The sequence below is a fragment of the Pelodiscus sinensis genome, chromosome 5 (assembly GCF_049634645.1).
Source record: "Pelodiscus sinensis isolate JC-2024 chromosome 5, ASM4963464v1, whole genome shotgun sequence".
Classification (NCBI taxonomy): Eukaryota; Metazoa; Chordata; order Testudines; family Trionychidae; genus Pelodiscus; species Pelodiscus sinensis.
In genome coordinates this window covers 68,033,845-68,057,456 of record NC_134715.1, presented here as the reverse complement: position 1 = coordinate 68,057,456, position 23,612 = coordinate 68,033,845, and the positions used below count along the sequence as shown (strand labels likewise).

The 23,612-nt window shown below is 40.4% G+C and overlaps 1 protein-coding gene across 5 annotated transcripts in view; it reads right to left on the bottom strand.

The window, feature by feature from the left end:
* GALNTL6 (polypeptide N-acetylgalactosaminyltransferase like 6) overlaps nt 1-23,612 on the bottom strand; it is an 837,664-nt gene that overhangs the window by 56,327 nt on the left and 757,725 nt on the right. For all 5 annotated transcript variants that reach the window (XM_075930207.1, XM_075930204.1, XM_075930205.1 and 2 more), the window contains 2 exons: nt 16,461-16,578; nt 5,955-6,062 (listed from right to left, as the gene is read on the bottom strand). In XM_075930207.1, the coding sequence (XP_075786322.1) occupies nt 5,955-6,062; nt 16,461-16,578 (226 nt within the window). The remainder of the gene's footprint in view (nt 1-5,954; nt 6,063-16,460; nt 16,579-23,612) is intronic.

Here is a 23,612-nt window from a genome sequence, read left to right as displayed (position 1 = left end):
CAGGTTGACTATGTTGTGTAAAGAAGAGCTTGCTTATGTTTGTTTTAAACTTACTGCCTATTGATTTCACTGGGTGACCCTTTGTGTTATGTGAATGGGTAAATAACACTTCCTTCTTCACTTTCTCCATATCATCATGAGTCTGTAGATCTGTTATATCCCACTTAGTCATTCTATTCTAAGATGAAAAGTCCCAGTCTTTTAAATCTCTCCTCATATGCAAGCTGTTCCATATTCCATTCATTCCATTTTCCTCCTCTATACCTTTTCCAAATCTAATATCTTTTTTTGAGATGAAGCTATCAGGATCTGCATAGAGATTTCAAATTGTGGGAGCACCACAGATTAAATAGAATGTCATTATATTTTTTTTTGTCTTTGTAGCTATCTCTTTCCTAATAGTTCCTAGCTTAGATAGCTTTTTACTATCACTGCATTCTGAGCAGATGTTTTCAGAGAAATATCCAAGATAATACTCAAGAAAGAGATTTTGGAATCAACAGATAATTTAGACCCCATCATTTTATATGTATAATTGGGATTGTGTTTTCTAATATGCAATACTTTGCACTTATCAATATTGAATTTTATCTGCCATTTTGTTGCCCAGTCTCCTAGTTTTGTGATATCCCCTTGTAACTCTGTACTCAGCTTTGGTTTTAACTATTAATTTTTTATTGTCTGCAAAGTTTACTACCTTATTGTTTACAGATAATTTATGAATATGTTGAACAGTGTAGATTCTTAGTGTAGATTCTTGGGTGACTCCACTAATTACAGTACCTCTTTCCATTGTGAAAATGGACAATTTATTCCTAACCTTTGTTTCCTATCTTTTAACCAGTTACTGATTCATGAGAGGACTCTCCCTTATCCCATGATTGCTTACTTTGCTGAAGAACCATTTAGTATGGCACCTTATCAAAGATTTTCTAAATGTCCAACCATCTTATATCAAGAGGATCATCCTTTGCCACATGCTTGTTGACCTCCTCAAAGAAATCTAATAGACTGACGAGGCATTATTTCCTCTTACAAAAGTTGTGTTGATTCTTCCCCAACATACTGTGTTCATCTATGTATCTGATAAGTCACTATACTTATAGTTACTATAGTTTCAACCAGTATGCATGGATGGTGCTAAAGTTAGGCTTTACTAATCTGTAATTGCCAGGATTTCTTCTGGAATCTTTTTTTTTTTAAACAGACATTACATGATCTACTCTCCACTCATTTGGTAGAAAGGCTGATATAAGAATAGGATTACATACCACAGTTAGTAGTTCTTCAGTTTCATAGCTGATTTCTTTCACAACTCTTAGGTGAAAACCATTTGGTCCTGGTTAATTATTATTGTTGAATTTATCAGTTTGTTCCAAAACCTCCTCTACTGACACCTCAATTTGGGATAGTTCCTTAGATTTGTTACCTAAAATATATATCTAAATTGGTCAGATATTAAGTACTAACAAGAGTTTGTGTGCTGAATCTTCCAGAGGTGAGATGCAGTGCTAGATTTATGCACAAGATATGTAGTAAACTATAGTTTAGGGCCTTAAATTATGAGAGACCTCTAAAAACAAAACAAAACAATTATTAGTTTTTAGTTGCATCCTCATCTATGTATGTATGCAAATATAAAACTGCATTATTTCTATTTTCATTATCTTTTCTGTTAGACTAATACACATTCTTTGGTAATGCTACGGGGCCTCTTAAATTTGACATATCTTAAGACCACAGCATGTCTTACTTCAGTCCTGTGCTGGTCATAGTCCGGAGAAGGAGAGATGGCAAAGATGACTATAAGCCACCACTGTGCCCTCAGAATTCTAGACAGGATTTTTAGGCAGACCAGGGAGTGGCTTCAAGTTATAGATAAAACTGGTTGAAAATTTCTCCTGCTTATGCATCCCAGGATCATACTAGCTGTTTTGATCAAATGATCACATTGGAAGCTCGTGTTCAGCTGATTACCTGCCATAACCCCCCAAATCTTTTTCTCCCCATCACTGCTTCTTGGGACAGTCTCACCTAATCTGTAAGTATGACCTACATTGTTTGTTCCTAGAGGTGTACGTTTACTTTTAGCTATATTAAAACACATATTGTTTCCTTTTGTCCAGTTTACCAAGTGATCCATATCACTTTCAATCAGTGACCTATCCTCTTTATTATTTACTCTTCCCTTTATTTTCTGTCATCTACAAATATTATCAATGGTGATTTGTTGTTTTATTCTAGGTCATTGATAAAAATGCCAAAAAACATAGGGCCAAGAACCAGTTCTGGTGGGACCTCAAATGAAACACACTTACTTGATTATGATCTAGGGATATTAACTTTTGATTAATCAGCTAATCGAGTAGTTGATGGAATTTCCATCAACTACTTGCCTAGTCGATAAGAGGGGTGCTCGCTAGCCCACTGTGTCTCTCCCTTTGAAATGTATAGTAGGGATGTAATAGTATAGTCGATTACTGATAAGCAAAAGCTTATAGGTTAATGCTACAGGCTACGCGCATTTCCCTCTCTCTGCCAGTACATTTTTTAGCAGGCTGGCCAGCAGTCTGGCTCAGTCCTGGCTTGCGTCAGGTCCGGGACCTATGCCTGCTGTAGCTCTGCATTTAAAGTGTATTAGCAGTTGGGCAGACAGGCAGCCCAGCTCAGTCCTAGCTCACACTGGGTCTGGGACCTACCCCTGTTTCAGCTCTGCATCTAAAGTGAATTAAGAGCCAGGTGGGTAGGCAGCCCCGCTCAGGGACTACTGCCACCCTGTGCTGCTGCCTCTCTCTCAGAAGCAGCAGCACAGGACGACAGGCAGCCGGTCCATGAGGGGAGCTGCTTTTTAAACTGGCTCTCCTCGTGGACCAGCTCCCACCGGGCACTTCACGCTGCTGGCCCTACCTATGGGGCTATAGAATAGTTGACTAATTGATACAATTTCATGAGGTTACTTGAGTATTCAATTAACCAATATTTAACATCCCTAATGTACAGGAGCCACCTGTGGCTCATGTATATTTCCAAGGAAGAGAGGCAGCGGGAACCCACGCCAGTGCAGAGCAATGCAGTCTCTACTACTGCAGGTTCCCGTCTGTGCCTCTTCCTTTGAAATGTACAGGAGCCGCAGGCAGCACTTTACCTTTCAAAAGGAGAGGAGCAGCAGTGGGACTGGCGTAATCAGGATGGTTTCAATCCCCTTTTGCGCTTTCTGCACTGTCCCCTGCCTCCCCTGCTCCCTCAGAGACAGTGCTGGGTGGGGTGGGAACCTGCTTTTAAGCCGGCTCTCCCCTTGCTGCCTCTTTCTGATAGAGGCAGCAAGGGGTGGGGGAGTGGGAGGGAGGAAGGGTTGGTCGAGTTCCTACTCAACTATCTGAGAAGCATTTGCTTATTGTATAGTCAATTAGTCGCTTACATCCCTATTATGATCCCTGTTTACAATTACCTTTTGAGATTTAGACAGTTAATCAATCTATATTATGTGTGCCATAATAATTTAATTTTATTCTAGCTTTTAATCAACACACTATGCGATACCAAGTCAAGCGTCTTACAGAATTTTAAGTCTATTAACATCAACACTATTACTGTTATCAACCAAACTTATAATACAATTTTTAAAAATACTTGAGTTAGGTTGACAGGATCCGAGTTAATTCTGGTTAGCTTATTGGCACCTAGGTAAGGTTATTTTATAGTTTTTTTTTTCCTGGAATGCTTTTTAACCTAAGAATGAATTGGGCATGCATAGGAAGTACTGTGAGATAGCTTATAACTACTGACAATCACTCTGTTACCAGTCTCTGAAGAGAAAGGAAGCAGGGAGCCTGTCTGTTCTGAGAATAACTCTGTTAATACAGGGAACTGTGAAACCTGGGAATACCCCAGTTAGAAGATTATGGGGCACAGGCCTTCACACAGGAAGGCAATGGCTAAGGAGTGGGAAGTTGGGAGCGGGTATCATTGGTCAACCACTGTGGGGAAAACACATGCAAATGCCCTGAACTGTGGAAACAATCTCACATGCTCTTGAACTGGAGAGCAATTTTAAATGAACCATGTGAAGGGAATAGAGTATAGGCCATACAAAAACACCTGCAGCATTCAGATAATGCATGTGTGTCATTTAGCTAATAATTCTATATAAGGCAGTTGTTTCAGAATCAAGGACTATATATGATCTTGATAACTGCTTTAGTTTTCTACTGCCTCCCCAAACCTTTGTTTCTCTTTTGGACTTGAATCAGTCAATGGGGATAAACTTATGGCCATGCTGATGCACTTTGCTGGATCAGAGCCGAATGCTCTTTCTTGATTGACAGATTATCTACTTATTTATAGTGATATGAATGCTAAAAAGAAAGTAGGCCTATCCACATGCTCTAGGTGTCCCTGAGCCCCTGAACATCATACATAAAAGCAGCTGTACTGTTTGATAACCTATTACAAATGAGCCTGGAAGCATAGGTGACTCATGGTAGCACTGAGGACATGTCTTTGTGCCCCTGCCAAAATTTAAATTGCAAAATAGGATACCCACTTTTGCCCCCTTACTGTACACCCTCTCTCCACAGGCACAGTTGCCTATGCCTAGAAACTTAAAGACCCAAATTCCCCTTAAAACAAATGTCTACTGAGAGGGTCCCCTAAATATCAAGTGATGAATTAGGATCTATTAGTCAGTCAAACAGAATGGATGGGATGTTCCCTACTAGGCTAGCAGTACATTCCCAGAATATGCTTATCAATTCTGAGTGATGTCAGGCAACAAGCCTATGCATGGGCAGGGAGGGACTCCATTCTGCATGATATGGAAGATTTTAATGTAATATTCCATAGCTGCCTTAGTACAAAAAGAAAGGAGGAGGGGAGAACTATTTCTGCTAATGAATCCAGATTAGCCACCATTGCTGCAGGCTAGAGGGTTTTGCTGAGCTTCTGCAGAAGCTAATTAACTGTTGGACTGAGCCATATGATACTTTTTCAGATAGAAAGGATGGATTTGCACAGTTACAATTAAGAGTAGAGCGCATTTTAGCCATCCGAGTATTCTACTCTGACTGATACAGAGAAAGGAAACTCATTCCCTAATCTCCTGTTTTAAGGCATTTGTCTAACTTCTCTTTGGATTCCAAGAGCAAGAGACAGATAATTACAATGTGAAAAGGACTTCTGGAAAGTCACCTTCCTGGAAAAACTGTGAAAATGGACAAGCCAGAACTATTCTTAATGGAGGCACAGATTTAACAGCATTTCCTATAGTCTGTTCAAAGCATTTACTCTAGATTGCAGTGGCTTTGACATATTTATATACTACTCTACCAACTCACTCATGTCTTTTATTCCATCATGTATTAGGGCTCCTGCTTTTTGTGTCTACTATCAGCATGCATGCTCTGGTAGCTTCAGAAAGCTTCTGAAAGTTCAGGGTAGAACTTTCTCTCTCACTTTAACTAGCAGAAAGGCTTGACTGCATGCAGTTAGCAGATAGGGTAGAATTAATTTTCTTGTCTCTCTTGTTAGTCTTATCATCTGCTAGGTTGTGGAATCATTACAGTGATTGTAGACCTGAAGCACAGAAGTCAAGTGCTTCTCCTCCTTAATGCAAGAGACTTATTTTCCAGTCATACATATTTTCACTATTAAGAAAAAAATGACTCATAAGACATTCCCTGTGGTGATGGGCAAACATCAATAAGCCATTTTATGCTATAAAAAGTAAATAAAATGAACCATTTAAAATGGAAAAGCTTAATATTAAGGATTAATAAATATTTTAACTGAAACTCACAGCAGTGCTCTTAGTTTCCCATTTTTGACATTACTTGAACAAGCCCCTCAATTCTCTCCAGAAACTTACAGACTTTGTAGGTCCATCCAGACTCCGTAGGTACTGATTGATAACTTATAGAACATTTAAAGATGGAAAATTTCAATGAATAGCTACTCACTCGTGCCAGGCTGGTTCCAGATGGAACTTTATAAGGGACGTACTTTCTGTAGATGTGTCCAACTCTAGAACACGGAACATCAAACATACCACCTCCACACATCCAAACCTAAGAAGCAAACAAAAAACCAAACAATGACAACTGAATGCCTGCAGAGAAATAAAATCCTAAACCATTCTGCACCATGCCTCTTAGGGTGCGTCTACACATTAGTGCATAGCTCAAAATAAGCTATGCAATTTGAGCTTCGCAAATTGCATAGCTTATTTTGAAATAGCATATTTTGAAATTTGACACAGACTACACAGTGCTAATTTTGAAATAAATTGCTTTTCCGGCATCTTCCTTAATCTTCAAGCAATGAGGCTTACAGGAAGCTGAAATAACAAGCCCGTTATTTCAAATGTATTTTGAAATAACGTGTGTGCTTTTAAGACGCACAGAACGTTATTTTGAGATAACATTATCCCAAAATAGTGCCGCTATGTAGATGTACCCTTAGTGACAGTCCTTTACATTCTGAATGTCAAGGAATGGAAGATGAGGGAAAATCCATGTTTAGATACTTGGAGTCTCACTCAGCAAAAAGTACACATTAAAAAAGTACAATCTATAAAGAATAGTAGCTACTGTGTCTACTGCTTTTCACAACATAAGCAAGATGTTTTAATCCAAGAATTTCCAAATTCTTAATATGCTTACTTAATGTATGATCTGAATTCGAATAGGGCTGTATTTTCACAAGGAGTCTCACATTGACTATATTCAGTTAAACATATAAATCAGGTGATCATTTAGAAGTTAAACTCAGGTTAAACCCTTAGTCTACAATCAATAGCATATAATCAATACAAAGCTTAGTTCTTATCTTGAATGTACTTTGCTAACCAAAACTGAAACATCAAAATAGGTAACCTAACCAAAAGCAGACATACAGAATGTGTCATCATTAGTGCAAGTTTCTGATATTGAAAGTAAGTGCGTCAGTTGGAATATTCATGGTCAACATTTAAGGGCCTGATTTACACAACTGCTGGGCAACCACAAGTCTGTGGAGCTGTAAGTGCATGGCACCTCTCAAAATCAGGCCACAGATGCATGTGCTCCAGCATGGTGAGCTATGAGCAATTTCATTCTTCACAGGGGCTTTAATGTTGCTAGCTTTTAACAGATGTTTCTGTCAGAGACAGAGACTGTGAATCATGCAATAGGCACAGTGGAAACCCGCCCAGCAACTCTGATAGATGTGATTTTATGTACTTCAGTGACATGAGACCTGCTATATTTCAATTTGTCTGCTAAACGGATTACTAATGTAACATGTTGACAAAATGGATCAACTCATTCTTGTACTGATTTAAAAGTGTATATTTTGATTTTCTGCTAACAGGTTACTGGAAGCATCAAAGATGACAGTAAATAGGAGAGCAGAACATATACATAGATTTTAAAACTAAACACGCTCTAAGGGTTCAAAATTCACTTGTAGACTTAGTACTGGGACTGCCACAATCATGCAATACCCCGCTGAATATGTCAAGTAGTAAAATCACTTCGCTTCTCATTATCCTGGCAAAACAACTTTCTTAGTACCCTGACCCTGAAAATTGTTCTGTAAACACAACACTCACTATTCTGCTATTTTTCTGTTCAGAACACTTGCAGTCTAAGCATTTTCAGACTCCAAATTCTGAAATCATCAACAAACAAAAGCACCCTCGCGTGCAGAAAGAGAAAAAGGAAATCATTAGCTATGGAAAAAGGGAATGTCACAGATGGAGAATGGCAGCCATAGAGTAATGTTGAGGTATTCAGTTTTTGAAGGCTTCAGAGCAAAAGATTTGAGATTAATAATCCTTGGTTATCTAAGTTAGAAAAACTGTTTTGTACAGGCAGTCCCCGGGTTACGTACAAGATAGGGACTGTAGGTTTGTTCTTAAGTTGAATTTGTATGTAAGTCGGAACTGGTATATATTGTAGGGGAAACTCTAGCCAAACATTTCTCCAGAGCTCAGTTTTATTCTCCCACACCTCACTTCCCTCAGTCCTTTATTCTCAAGCTGATGTGTCTGCTGAGAAAAGCCGCTCCGCGTCTCCCTGGTCTGCTGGGGGGGACGCTAGCTTCGCGTCTCCCTGGTCTGCTGGGGGGAAGCAGCTAGTGCGGGGTTGCCTCACCCAGTTTGTAAGTAGGGATCCGATGTAAGTTGGATCCATGTAACCCGGGGACTGCCTGTATAGTGCAAAATTTCCATTAAATTCCTTCCCCCAACCACCTCATTGTCATGATAGATTATTTTGGGGAAATAGTCAAACTTTTGGAAAAGTTCTAGAATAGAAGAACTTGACTTTTTAAGAGTTCTCATTCTCCAAACACTACAGTGCAGAATCTGCAATCTGTACTCAGTAAGGCAAGTGTATAAAGACACCTAACTTCACAGAGAAGTAAAGCGTGGTCACTATCACAGTATATTCTGTATCGACACTGGGTGAAAGCTGTAGTAGTACACTTCATAAACATTTGAAGGGATCACTCTGAGAACATGAACCCAGTAGCAAGGAAAGGTGAAAGACAAAACAGAGTCCCTGCATTCAATGTGTTCTGCACACATGAGGTAGAAGACCTCATGTGCTTGTAATCTAGGGAAAAACAGAACACAATACATAGACAACAGGGATGACATGCTGGTCCTACTGATGTCACTGGGAGTTTTGCCATTAACTTGAGTAAGAGCCAGGAAAATAACCCAGAGCTATTATATTCTCACTAAAAAAACAACAACAACAATGGAGGATGTATGGAAACCAGATAATTAATGATGAAAATAAGTAGCATGCACCATCAGAAAAAGGTACCGTAGTTAAGACATCTGTTCACTATGCCCTTTGACTACTCTAAATATTCCTCCCAGAGAGCAGATTGCAAAATTAAAACTGTCCCAGACTGCTTGTGCACCAAACAGCATGCATCAAATGCATATAAGACCATTACAACAAAAGGGATAAGTCATATGCCATTAATACTGGCAGACTGTCACGTTATTCGATTTTAAAGTGAGCAAGCAGATCACTGTTGCACCCATGGATGGTGTTTGCCACAAATTCTGTACAAAGTGGGTCATATGAGGTGTCAAATGAAAGCTTATGCTCTTCTGATTCTATGTATGATACTTATGTACTTGTATGATTTTTGTATGTAAAGTTATGAATACAGGCTCTGTTCTTGTATTGTAAATGTTCTCTGTCTGGGAGCAAGCAATGGGCCAGGACTGCAATGGGCCAGGACTGCGTTTTGTGAAGAAGGATTGTTTAGTGAATGGCTGTGTTAACTAGCAATGCTTTATGGACAATGGCTCTCTGAATGGCCAATACACACGTTAGGAGTGCGTCTAGAAGCCGGCAGACTAGCAGTACCTCATGGGTGCTGGCATGTGAAACACAGTCAGGTCATTTGATCGTGTGACCATCTCCAGTCTGGGAGACACCAGGAATATAAAAGTGCAATGATGCTGTCTCCATCTTGTGTTGAGTCTTGGTACTGATTCCAGATGCAAACTTGCTAGGGACAGAGAGCCAGAAAGGATTGCTGACCCATCCTAATACAGGATGTACACCAGGGACTTTTAAGCTAGCAGTTTGAAACATCTCTGCTAAGAGCCAGCATCAAGAACTTGGCTATTGATGAATGTAATGTATTCTCCTTAACAATCTTGCTCTCAACCTTTTCTTTCTTTTATTAATAAACATTTAGATTTTAGATTCTAGCGGATTGACTCAGTGTGCTCTTGTGGGTAAGATCTAAAGAGTAACTTGACCAGGGACTGTGGCTGGTTCTTTGGGACTGGGAGGATCTGTTCAGAGTTGGTGAGATCGGGTTTTATAGCCTCTCACCTCTATGTAAGGTGCCCGGGACTGACTGTGGCACAGGGAGAGCTCAAGTGCCTGAGGGGTTTTGCTCATGAGGCTTCCTGCTGGCCAGATTGGTGGTTGAAGTGCTCTGTTTTGTGGCCTATTTGGGAAATGTCTCTAGTCGAGTGCTCTCAGTAGCCCTGGTTTTGAGCAATTTGCCCTGAGCTAATGCCCACAGCGGTGCCCACACCTGGCCCAGTCGGTCTCTCAGACTAATGAAAGAAATAGAGCAGCTAGCAATAACACATGCTCATCACCACAGTCACCTTAAATCAGGATGTACAGGAAAAATGAAGGTCTATAAAGACATATAGAGCCAAGGTATAGGATAATGGTGATTTTGCTGGGTGTAGTGAACTCTGCAATGGGCAAAACATACTGTATATAGCAGCTGAGTAAGTGGATAGTTACCAACACAGTGCTGCCTTGTATGCTGTTCAGGGGCACCCTCTTCTCTATTAGCCTCCAACTAGAATGTGCCTGATAAATATGATTCCCTACCCATCCAAAATAATGACTTTTGGAACACAGAAGGAGTATTCTCTCTCTTTTCTGACCTCTTATCCTATAGCTTCCCATTGCTCAGAGGATGAGGGGTCTTTATTAAATTGCAACCTTAGTTCTCTTTCTACTATTTTACCCCCTTTCTCAACTTTCTGGCTACTGAAATGGAAAGATTTTTTCCCAGTCCTCTACAACTTCCCTGTTTGTCTTGTATTCTCTACTGCCTGCTCACAGTTGTATCTGGCTTTTTCCAGATACAGCAGAAAAAAAGTGACATTATTTTCAATTTCATGATTGTCCAGAAGAATCAGAAACTCCCCCACAATAATTACAACTGAGAGGTTTTTTCTCTGCTGCTGCTTGCCAGTTCACCTTATTTACACTGTTTCTGCCTATACGTCCTTTCTTAAAACATCCTTATCAAGGACCATAAGACCTTGCCCACAAACTCTCAACTCTCCTAATTTACTGAAAAACATGTGCACAAACATACAAATAAACCCCCAAACTATGAAGAAATAATGACCCTAACAAAATGTGTTTAACTTTATTATTCAATCATGCTATTTCCCTTCCTGCCAATTCTTATCTGCAGGAGTGTGTCTACACAGCACCCTGAACCCGAAATAAGATATGCAATTTACGCTATGCAAATTGCATATCTTATTTCAAATCTATTTCAGAATAACTTATTTTGAAATTTGGCTTGTCTACACAATGCCAGATTAAGAAATAACACGCGATTTCGAGCCATCCCGTAATCCTCATGTGATGAGGTTTACTGGGATGGCGAAATAGCGTATCTGTTATTTTGAAAAATATTTTGAAATAACGGGCTGCTTGTGTATCCTGAAATAGCCGTGCAGTGTAGATGTACCCTATGTCATTTTATCAAACGGTAAGCTCTTTGGAGTAAGGTAGCTATCTGCAAATAACCTAGCACATCAATGACACTATGCAAGTAAGTTTTATATAATTTATTACTATAATAGAGCAGCTTGCCCATTAGCTGATACTGGGCTAATCTCTCCTGTTTCAGTCCAGATACCACCAGCTTGGCCAATTCAAAGTGTGGGACAGCACCTGGTAGTCTACAAAAGGTTAGTCAAGAGTCAAAGCAGAAGTGAATCAGAGAGGACAAGAGAGCAATCAGAGACAGAAGGTGACTCCTAGAAGATGGCTGAAGGCAGGAAAGCAACAAGAGAAGTTTGTTCCTGAGCCAAAGCTGGAGAGAGCTGAAGTTAGGGGGAGCTGCATAGGGCAGTTCATGCTGGCTCTAAGATGGAGAGCTGGAGACAAGGGCCAGAGAGGTCTGAAAGAAGTGGGGAGGAGATGAGGGACTACCCAATGATATCTCCTTTTTGGAGAGCTGGATCTAAAGAAGAGAGCAATGAGAGGGTCAGGGGAAGTGAGGGATGCTTTCCTGGCAAGGTTGTTCCCACCAGAGAGAGGCTGTGGGACTTCTCTGGGAAAAGCAAGTTGCACCCTAGATGGAAGGGTTGGAGCGGTTGACCTGGCAAAGGGACGGAAGAAGACAGACAGGAACCTAGTTTGCAACTGAAGGCACTGGGATATGGTGAGAACAAGGACCATGTGCATGGGGTAATATGAACTCTGTTTTGGGACTTCTGTTATAAACTATTTGCACAAGGTTTCTGTAATAAATGGATTCCCAGGAACAGTACTGGTTAAGTAAAAGCCTGAAGTGGAGTCCTTTGGGTTAGCCAAGAGGGAAACTGAGGAAAGGGGTGGCCCCCCAGGCCACAAGGTGATGCCCAGGAGGAAACATTAATTTACAACTACCATTGTGACACTGTTTCTAGGACACTTGAAGACAATGAAAGGATTAAGGCTGGCTCTTGGAAAAGATGGCAGCTTAGCGGATAAATTCAGTGGAAGGTAAGCTCCTCTTCATGGAGCACAAATTTAATGTGAGGAAGCAAAAACTGATCTAGTTGTCTTATGACTATAACATATGTGATGAGTGTGGAAGTAGACACATACAGTGCATTTTTTTGATGCTGTAGGATATCAATTAAAAAAAGAAAAGAAAAGGAATTAGGAAAAGGCTCTGAGATACACTGCAGCAATAACATTTAGGAGGAAATAACACTTGATGTTAGGCTTGTATTTGATAGATATAAAATTCAACATGAAAGTGCTGTGCTGCACCTGAGGTGCATTTTGTAGTATGATTGGAATAAATCTTAGGTTCCTTTCAGGACATTTAGCATCTGTTCCTGTTTATTGGTTAGCTTCAGAAAGCCAAAAGGAATTTTTATATTTTCTTGGGAAGATCTTGTACCTGTAGAATGTACATATTTATGCCACCTGAACTAAATGCTATGAGAAATTGGAGAAAGAACTTGAAATCTTCTGTGTTAAATACTGAAGACCTCTAGTGTGCCACAAAAGGAGTTCTGCTAGCCTGAAACTCCCCCACGCTGTCACAAAGTTGATGACTCTGTTTGCTTAACTAGCAAGAAATAAAGTTCTGAAGTTCCCTAATGTCTCTTATAATAGCAATGAATGTGATCCATAGTCATGGTAATCCTGCTCTTCCCCCAACAAAACTAGACATTTTAAATTAGACAGCTCAGAACAAGGACATTTTATGATGCAGCAGGTCCTAAACTTTTTACTGAGTTGACCCACCAACAGCATTTTATCTTTTTGGCAACTTGCCATTATACATATGCAATCTCTGCTATGGCACGTCAGATCTAATCCAGGTCTGATGCAGAGGGGAAAGAAGTTTTCCAGCCAGGCCAAACCTGAGTGGTGCTGTGACCTTGTGCTCCAGTAGCAAGGCCTGGAGTGGGAGCTAGGCCTAGTCCCACAAAGCAGGAGCTGCCACTGAGGGCAGAACATGGGATGTGCATGGGCTCACTTTCCAACCCTCCCCTGAACCCTGGTAGAAGTGCATGTTTGCCTGGGGTCCAGTGATAGATTAACCTGGATATGGATGTGGCAACCTTTCTAGAACCTTCCTGTCATCCACTGTGGGTTGGCTCCTACCATTTTGGAAACATTTCACTAAATTATAGTTTATTGGCTCCTTCCTACTGAACATCACAGAACACTTCATACAGAGGATCAAAGAGAAAGGCCTAAAGACAAGCTTGAGATAAGATGCAGTGGTCTGAAGGTTAAGGCGCTGGTTTGGGCTTTGAGAGACCTTGGCAAGTCCCTTAACTTCAAGGAATGCAGTACAAGGACTATCTTCTATGTGCCTACATGGTACTGCAGTACAAATAAATATAAAGGAAGGGACCCCTGGGCTTGGAAATGTAAATTCAAAGATGGAGGAGTTTGATAGCTGTTGTAGCACAAATAAAAGAGAGATCCTTCCAACTGTAGTGTTGTGGAGAAGGAAACAGCAGGAGCCTAAGACTGGAAGAGAACACAGGAACAGGGAGTTAATGGATACCCGTTAAGGGTATGGAGGAGTGACAATCCTCCCCCCCTCCACCCCTCCCAAGATACTTTTGAACATTCAAGAAGGACCAGAATTCATCCTTGGGGTATATTTTCTATTGTTTTGTACAGTCCTGTTTTTTTTTTGCAAGAATCATTGGTTTACTATACAGTGAAGTTATCAGCACTAATCAGCCTCACAGGGGATGCTATGGATTAGCAATTTTTTTTTTTTTTTTTTTTTTTTTTTGGAAACTCAAATCATCATGGAATAGATTGTGATAGTTTTACTCATTCTGAGTAGCATCTTACTTTATCACTGGTCCCACCAAAATAAAGAAGACCATTAGTAGAGTAAGGTTTTACTTAATATAAAAAAGAATATCACAATCTGGTCTTATGCAAATACTATTTACCATTATTTGATCCCATTATTGATCTGGGCTGTATGTACTGGAAAAACAGAAATGACTGTTAAAAAGGCTGACGATTATTAGGGGAAAATGCAACTATCTTGCCACTCGGCAAGCAATTTTATGATTGCCTATTTCCATGAGTAGTGAGAGCTTAAGCAATTCACAGAGACCAAATACCTGGCATCATTAAAGACTGGGAGCGCTTTCAATTACGCCAGTATTTTGCCTTAAGAATTTCCTTCACTCATGATTTAGGATAATCATTTACAGCTTACAGTGTCTTTCACAAACACAGGAAATGCATTTGTGTTATCTTATAAAGATTTTGGACACTTATTTTGGAAATGACAGCTTTAGGGTTCTGTTGTAACAGATGTAAATATAGGACACAAATAGCATTTTCCTACTTGTTACTGAAAAGAGGCTTTGCTAATCTGTCTTGTTCCAGCAGTTCACCAGCTTAAAAAAGTTCATCACATGAGGAAGAGTATCAACAGGATTCTATATAACTTTTTATTAAAAATAATCTTGGGTTATGCTGTTAGAAAAAACAAACTGTATGTTATGAAGAAATGTTTTTGAAGAGTTAATATGTGTAAGACACCGGGCACTATTCCCTCTCCCCCCAGAACCACCCATTATGCTAGTACACTCTGATTCTGAAATGACAGTTAATCAAAATGAAATCAGAGTCGTGATAACTTCTGTCATCAGTGCTAGTGTTACACCGAGACTGACACTAACAAAAGGGCAAACTGAGAAACAAGTGTCAGGCTAACTTTTAAAAATCTGGGTGATTGCAAAGGTTTATACAAACCAATTTATATATAATATATAGCTATCTCTTTATCTGTCACTGAAATTAGTGATAGGTCTGACCCAAAGCTCTACATCTGAATATGCCAAACTAGGAGAAAATTAAAATTTGACACCATAGTTTCAACTTTGTGACCTCTAATTGTCATGCAGTTAAGCCTGAGGTGAAATCAGACAGTTAACTCTACACAGGACTATTAAGGGTAATTTAGAACAGGAAGTGCAGAAAATATAGTGTCTAGTTGATGTTTCAGTGAAAACTCTTCTGGGGGTGTGGAGATATACCCCCCCCCACCCTCCACCCACACACCCACACACACCCCTTGGCCTGGAGCCCATGGTGGCTGATAAATATAGTTACTCAAACTGGTAGCCCGAACCCGGCTCTTCCGGGATGTAATCTACTCGCCACGAGCGAGTAGATTACATAGATTGTCGAGCCCTGGATATAATAGAGGGACAGCAAATCAAATTAGTATATCAGGTAGTTTTAGAACTTTTATTTTCACTTGTTGGAGTGGTTGAGATTTGTTTTGGACAATTCCTATTTATTCCTGCTCACAGGAATCTGTGCTCTAAAGAATTATCCAATATGGTCACAACTGATCAATTCCAAGACTAATCTTTGCTTTCAAGATTAATTTAGGTCTATTCTTCAGTGTTCCCAATCCTGAGTACTAATATCAGTTAATGATCTATATATTAAAAATTATTTCTCTCTCTCTCTGCACTGATATTATTTTCCCTTTCACTACTCCATGGAAAACAGGAGCCTGTCTGCTGTTGTTGAACATCTACTAACAGAAAGTTGTTTTTCTTTCCTTCTAGTCAAATGCTACAAAATCTGGTTTAAAGTTATTTTTAATGCTAATAAGGAGGGACAGGGAACCTAAGGTCAATATACAGTTATTAGATGAATGAGGAGATATGACTGAAATAGGACTCTGACATTTTCCAAAAAATTTGTTGCTTGAACAAAACAGGCTGGGTCAATTTAGTACCTGAACTTCCAGTGCCGTTACCATGGTTTCCGTAGAAAGAGGAATGGACTGCATTCCAATTATAATCTTCACAATGACAAATAACAGGAAAATGGGAAATGGTCAAATAAAAACGTATGTAATCATGGAAGAGATGTGACAGATATTATTGGAAGTTTACATTTGTTTCTGAAATAACTTAAGTATACAGAATGCAGATTGATATATCTGAACAACCTGCCTGTCCATTTATCAGGTGAGATTCTCTTGCCCTCCAATCTTATTTTGTTCTCATATAAAGCTGATTCAAAGTAACATGAACACAACACAGTTATGGAAGTCATTCAGCTGTTCCTGAGAACACCTATTAAAAACAGCCTTCTTTTTCCTTTTTTTAAGACACAACCCTTTAGAGTCATATCAAACAGAGTAAATAAGTATTAAATGGAAGTGACTTGATGGTTTACCTTAAAGGAGATTTCATACTGCTCTCCTCCCCATATTTCTAATCCTGGATCATAGCCACCCAGCTCCCAAAACCACTTTCGGTCAACAGCAAACAGACCTCCAGCCATAACAGGAGACCTAAGGAATAATTAAAACAAATTGTAAGTGACAGGAACCATCATGTCATGCTTGTAAAACTAAAAAGATTAACAATACACATTGACAGATTATGATGAGGCTGCTAGCAATTGTCAGTATGTGTCTGCATGTGTGTGTGTTTGGGGGGTGGGGAATAGATGTCAGGTTCTCATCATTCTAGAGTTGTGAGGGAAAGGAAAACATTTATTCATATGAAAAAATAAAATCTTGAAAATGCTGGTCCTTCCATGACAGCAGATAAACCATAGCTCCACACATTTACTCAAAACAAGACTTTAGTTTGTCATGTTGATGCTTAAAATTGCTGGAGAAAGGCAGATGCTAGGTCAAAGTTTAGTGACTAATCTCTTAGAAATGATTATCCAGAACTACTTTATCGTATGATGTTTAGATACTGCCAAAGTTGAGAGCTATTTTATGAAAGAAAATATAGCATGTGAGAACATGGCAGATGAGTTTTATTATTAATTCAGCTATATTTGCTAAATCAAGATTTTCTTTGTTAGTTGAAAAAGAACTCAGAAAAGATCAAAAAATGTTTCATGTAATCTCCATATTCCATATGAAGTTATGCACTTTTGAACCCTCCCATTTCCTTCCCCCTCTTTGGTATGTAAGCAAAACAGATCAGTTCATTTCAGTTTCACGGTTGCTCTCTGAAAGAGTGCAGAACAGTGAAAGGGGGTGGCTGCAGAGCACTGACAGTGGTTAGGAGCAAAACAGCTGCTTGAAATTTGTCCCATTTACCTCTCAGGCAAATATCTCGTTTGTTCTGTGAATATTCACATGAATAAAATAACTGCATTTTCTTTAACTGTTTTCTCACCCTTTGTGTTCACGTCTATAGATGACAGGGCAAATGAGTTTACAGGAAAGAAGGAAATTGTAAGTTAATGTTAGAGAATATTCATGGAAAAGTGAGTTTTAAATTCATAAACATGGGTATTTGCACTGGAAATCTGGTAGAGTTATACTCATCCAATCAGAGAGCAGAGATTTTCATTCTCCAGTGTGTCTGAGTGTATAGGCAGTCACAGCGAATCACCAACCACTCCCTGATCCTGGGCCACTGGGCCATCGTGGAAGTTAAGAGTAGAAAGGGGCCTTACTCTTACTAATGCTCTGAGCTTACACATGTAATAGATGCCAGCAGGGCATCAGGGTTATGTCTACACTGCAGCGCTATTTTGGGTTACCGGAGATTCATGTCTTTTGAGCATGCCTGTTTTGAAATATAATGAGTTCGCTGTTCCAACGCCCCCTTATTTCAAACTACGGGTGCAGTGTAGACAGGGGCAGCCCATGACTATAGGTGGACTCGGCTGCCGCCTAGGGCACTGCCGCCTCGGGCCGCTCCTGAGTGTAGACACACCCCCAAGCGTAGTGGAACTCTGGTCCATCATAATTCCCTCTTCCTTCATTCATCCACAGACCATTTTCTCTCTCTTGGATGCCAAGCTAGGAAGAACTTTACAGTGGCAGAGAATCCCCCTACACTGGGTATTCTGAAAGTGTAACAGAAAATGATTCTCTCCTCTACTTTAGGGATCACAAACAAGGTGATGGATAGAGGTTGTATCTTTTGCTAATCAGTTTGTTTTTGTGCAATATGTTTTTCTTAACATTAAATTAAATTACGTTAATTATTCTGTAAATTAAAAGGCATTATAGTAGGAAGCCCTCTTTTTTTAAAAAACAAAAAAATATTTTTCCAGACAGCACAGTTTTCAAAGTAGTGAGTAGCTCTTTTTGAAACAAATATTGAATATATAGCTGATGAAATCACATCCTGTAACATACGCTAAATATTAATGGGCATTTTACTTTTATTGATATTTTGTACCGCAAATATCGACTGTCATTCCAACAACTGAATAAATCCAGTGAAGTGCTATTAAAAACCTTTCTCTGGGGATTTTTAACTACTATAATACATTTTCAACTCCAACCAAAAGTAATTCTAATTCAACATGTCCCTTGTGACTTCAGGTTAAAAAAAATAATCAAAACACAATGCTCGATTTACAAAGTGTAATTTGCATGAAGGAAGTTGATAAGTAGATCTTTACTGGAATGTGAAAGGAAGCCTCAGAAATCACTGGCAGCACACAGGTTCTTTAGAGATTTTATTCAGGTGTCTTTCATCAAAAGACAGCTTAAAAGGCTGCCTCTCCCCACCATTCAAAGAAGCCAATAAGATTTCATTTGTTTTGGTACATTAAAGTTCATACCCTTTATTATAATTTAGGCAGCAGCAGACCATAATTTTTGGTATTTTCTTCTTTAAAACTAGTGCTTCTTTCCATTTGCTCTCTGATAATTCTTACTATACAACACATCCTCTTATTTGCTTCCATGCAAAAAAGATTTGATGGAAGAGATCTGATAAGGAGAGCTGTTTAGTTTTTACTGGAGTGGGACCAGCAATGTAACGGTTAGAACATGATCACTTGGTATAGTGTGTGCCTCATTAAGATATAATCCACACGTATCTCTGTTTGATGAGATTTGTTTTAAAACTGGCAAGCACTGGGTGGACAGGAAGCAGAAACCCTACTGGATCACTAGCATGTATGAGATTAATTCCAGCCTGGCTTCCCCATCCCAGCTTTTTTTGAGACAGATTCCAGTTACCTAACCTAACATTTTAATTCTTCATCTAGCAGAACTTGGTCCACCAGCTCGATGAGCCTGAATGAGACACACATCCTCTGTTTAACTCTGAATCGGCATCTGAGTCTGTGCCCAACTAGACGCATTCAGGTTCTAAAAATGTTCTGCCCCTTAATGGCATGACATAGTGAATGAGCAGGACTAGTATTAAGTTGGGAAAAATGTCCAGCACTGTGCTTTTCTCTTTGATTTGGGCCTTTTAGAATATTTGGATTTCTTCTTTTGATTCATGGGTGAGGAGAAAGAGGAGACAATCCTGGCATCTTGTGACTGAAAAATTATTTGCATTTGGACTCTGCAATCCTTGTCTTGCTCCAGTATAAGGAGGAAGACTTGGAGCCCTAGGATTCATAATATGCCCATTTGGTGGGGAAGCAGGAAGCCATGACTTATAGCTAATAAAAGGAGAAATCTTTAACTGCTTTTCTAGTGTGGACAGTAATAATTTAAAGCTTTCAGAAGAATCTTCCATCCCTAGGGGACTCAGGGAAACCCAGAAGTCTCCCATACTTTGAAAAACATTGCTCCTTCTTTCCTAACACTGCAAGATATAAAGGTGCACATTGTAGCTCTTTCTTCTCTTGGTGAAACCACCTTAGCACATCAAAACTTCTCTCTGTTGACCTCTGCTCTGGAAAGCAAGAGCAGATAACCTGTACCATGGATGTGCCTGATCACCCGATAGTGCAACACCTTTCCTTGCCTGCAGAAGAATATCTGGTAAATGCATGATAATTTGAATTATGATTAATCAACTAATGTGATGCATTAATTTAAGAAAGTATCTTTCCTCTTCCTGTAAGAAAACAGAATTACTTGCTACTGTCTTGCATACATCAGGCAAAATTTGCCTCTGGCATCATTCTATGCACTAAGTACCTGTAAAAATGATGTTTCATTGTGATTAAAGTAGAACATAAGGCAATTAATGTAATGCCACCACATGCCATGTAGCACAGATGCTGGAATCAAAGATTAGCAATAAAGTGGTTAACCTTAATTCCAGGGCTCTTTTTGAAACCTGGTATGTTTATGATTGTTTCACATTGCACTCATTTAGAATGCTTATTTTTTTCCTGAGAGATCTTCACCATTACCAAGCATCTAACTTCTGCTTAGGTCTAATGAAAGCCTAACATTTCCTTTGATTTTTATCATATTCCTGTACAAAAAATCCTGATACTTTTCCTGATTTAATTTGGTTCTTTTTGCAGCGGCATATTGGACAATACCTTCAGAGGCTTTTGTACAGTAATTCCTATACCCTCACTTTGAATCTCTCTTTGTTGATTCAGTATTCATTCTCCCATTCTCTCCCAATTTTTGCATTAACAGTATCTGTAATTTATTAGCAAATGCATTTTAGAGCCACTTTCAGAATCAAACTTTAAAACAATGTATATTTTGTTAAAAGGCCATGAAACAGTGTTACATGGTTCATTATTTTGTCCCACAACCCCTTCTATAAGCCAGATTCTAATGTTCAAACAGGAACTCTTTTCTGATTTGGGGACTTGGCCATATGTGTCTAACTATTACATTAATACATCCCATCACCAAACATAATTAAGATTTACATTTTATTTAGTCCCTAGTGAACTCAACTAGACTAACCAGAAATTTGCTGCTTACAGTCTTAACTCTGCAGTGGGATCTCAAGTTTAAGTACAGGCAGTCCCCGGGTTATGTACAAGATAGGGACTGTAGGTTTGTTCTTAAGTTGAATCTGTATGTAAGTCGGAACTGGCGTCCAGATTCAGCCGCTGCTGAAACTGACCGCCAGTTCTGACTTACATACAGAATCAACTTAAGAACCCCAGGCGTCCCCAAGTCAGCTGCTGCTGAAACTAATCAGCAGCTGATTCCAGGAAGCCCGGGGCAGAGCAACTCTGCCTCGGGCTTCCTGTAGTCAGCGCTGGTCAGTTTCAGCAGCGGCTAAATCAGGACGCCTGGGGCAGAGCAGCTGGGGTGCTGCTGGGTTGCTCCAGTAGTGCCGCTCCTCCAACCCAGGAGCACCCCAGCTGCTCTGCCACAGGCATCCGGAGAAAAGCCTAGTCTGCTGGGGGGGGGGGGGCGTACTAGCTGCGCTCCCCCCCACCCCAGCAGACCAGGAAGACACGGGCGGCGGACCGAGACGCACTGCGGTTCCGCCGCCTGGGTCCTCCGTGGCTTTGCTCCCAGTCTCCCTGGTCTGCTGGAGACCAGCAGACCAGGGAGACGGGGAGCAAAGCCTCTGAGGATGCCAGCAGCGGGACAGCCGCGGGGCGTCTGGGCTGTCCCGCTGCCGGCTTCCCCCGCGGCTTTGCAAAGCCACGGGGAAGCCGGCAGCGGAGCGGCCCAGGCGCGCCTGGGGTGCCCCGCTGCCTGAGCCCCCCCCCTCGGCTTTGCAAAGCCGCGGGGAAGCCGGCAGCGGAGCAGTCCAGGCGCGCCTGGGCTGCCTTGCTGCCCGAGCCCCCCCCCCCCCCCGCGGCTTGCTGCCCGAGCCCCCCCCCCCCGTGGCTCCGCTGCCAGCTTCCCCGCGGCTTTGCAAAGCCGGGGGGGGGGGGGGCGGAGGAGGGGGCTCGGGCAGCCCAGGCGCCCCTGGGCTGCCCGAGCCCTTCCGCGGCTTTGCTCTGCATCTTCCTGGTCTGCATAAGTCGGATCCGCGTAAGTCGGGGACTGCCTGTATGTGTTTCCTGAATTGAGGCCTTAATAAGGATTTGTGACCTTCTGCAGGATCACGGCCTATTTATTTTTTCCTTGCTGTTTCATTAATTGATACCATATCTGCTGCCTGTGACCATTCATCGTTACAGGAGAAATTCTATATCACACTTTGGATTGTGACATCACCGAATACAGTTTTCAGGATGCAAGTACAAAGGAGAGATCTGAGCTCTATAAAACTTGCAGCTTTGTAATAATATATAGTGGCAATATGACAACAATATAACATGATTTTAAAAATGTAACCATGAATTTTTATATTATTGAACAGTTTCTGCAACACACAATTGTCTTTCATTATTAATAACTTCATTCAGTCTAAACACTTTGGTGACCTTCCTTCTCATTCCATCATCTCAATAATTTGGTTAAATGCTTTTTTTAAAATTTGAAGCTGAAATGTTAATCCCACTTCAAAGGCATTCCCTACTTCTCAGATTTTCAGTACAATGAATTCTCTTTCCTTTCATGACTTTGTACATTTCACAACAATAAGTTCTAGGGTAGAACATTACATACATTATGTAAGTCAAAGCATAAATGGTGTCAATGTCTGTTATATCTCCCAAGTATGTTTTGGAATCAATAACCTCAAAGATTTCTATACGATTAATACATTGTCACGAAGCATGTCAACTGTGCAAGGTAAGAAGTTCAGTGTACTGCCAAGACCCATGAAGGAGGTTGGAAGATGCAATTTTGAGGGATTTAAACAGCCTAAATCCTCCCATACTGATTCTTGATGAGGGAAGAGGATGCGCAAAGGACTGTTGGACATGAAAGTCTATTCTGCATCACAACAAAGGGTGTGTCTGGACTACAGGGTTTTGTTGACATAAGTGGCCTTTTGTCGACAAAACTATACCTGCGTCTACACTACCGCTGAGTTCTGCTGACAATGTTGACAGAACTCGGCAGTTTTGTCGATGGCGGTAAACCTCATTCTATGAGGAATAACGCCTTTTGTCGACAGAGTTCTGTAGACAAAAGGCGTTATTGCATCTACACTATCCTTTGCGTCTACACTGTCATGTCGACAAAGCAGCTTGCTTTGTCGACAGAACTGGATGTAGTCTAGACACTCTTTGTTGACAGAAGCTTTGTTGACAGTATCTGTCGACAAAACTTCTGTCGACAAATGCCTGTAGTCTAGCCATCCCCAAAGATATCTCATAGCTATGTGAAACTGCTGCTGCTATCACCACCAAGTCCTACTCCATAAGTGGCTGCACATCAACTCACCAATTCAATGTTTTCTGACATGAGTAAGAAAATCACTGTGTACAGTGAAAGCAATACAGATAGTACATTACCTGCCCTCCTTTTTCATCTTCTGTATAAGTGCAACTGAGGTCCTGATTACTTGTGGTGATATAAGGTCCCATATCAATTTTCACAAAAGCAAGGGTATGTGTAGTGGGAAGGGGTAGGGGAGTAGCAGGGATAGCTCCTGTTAGCTGAACCAAATTCTAATTTCTGTACTTCTTATTTGCATAATTTTATTCTATCTACTTAGATTCCCTATGTAATTTTAGAGGGCTTTAGAATTCTACACTGCCCAACCTAAGCTTTTTAATGGTACTGACTCTGTTAAACAGCTGCCATGATTCAGTGCTGCTTTTCATTAATAGGTG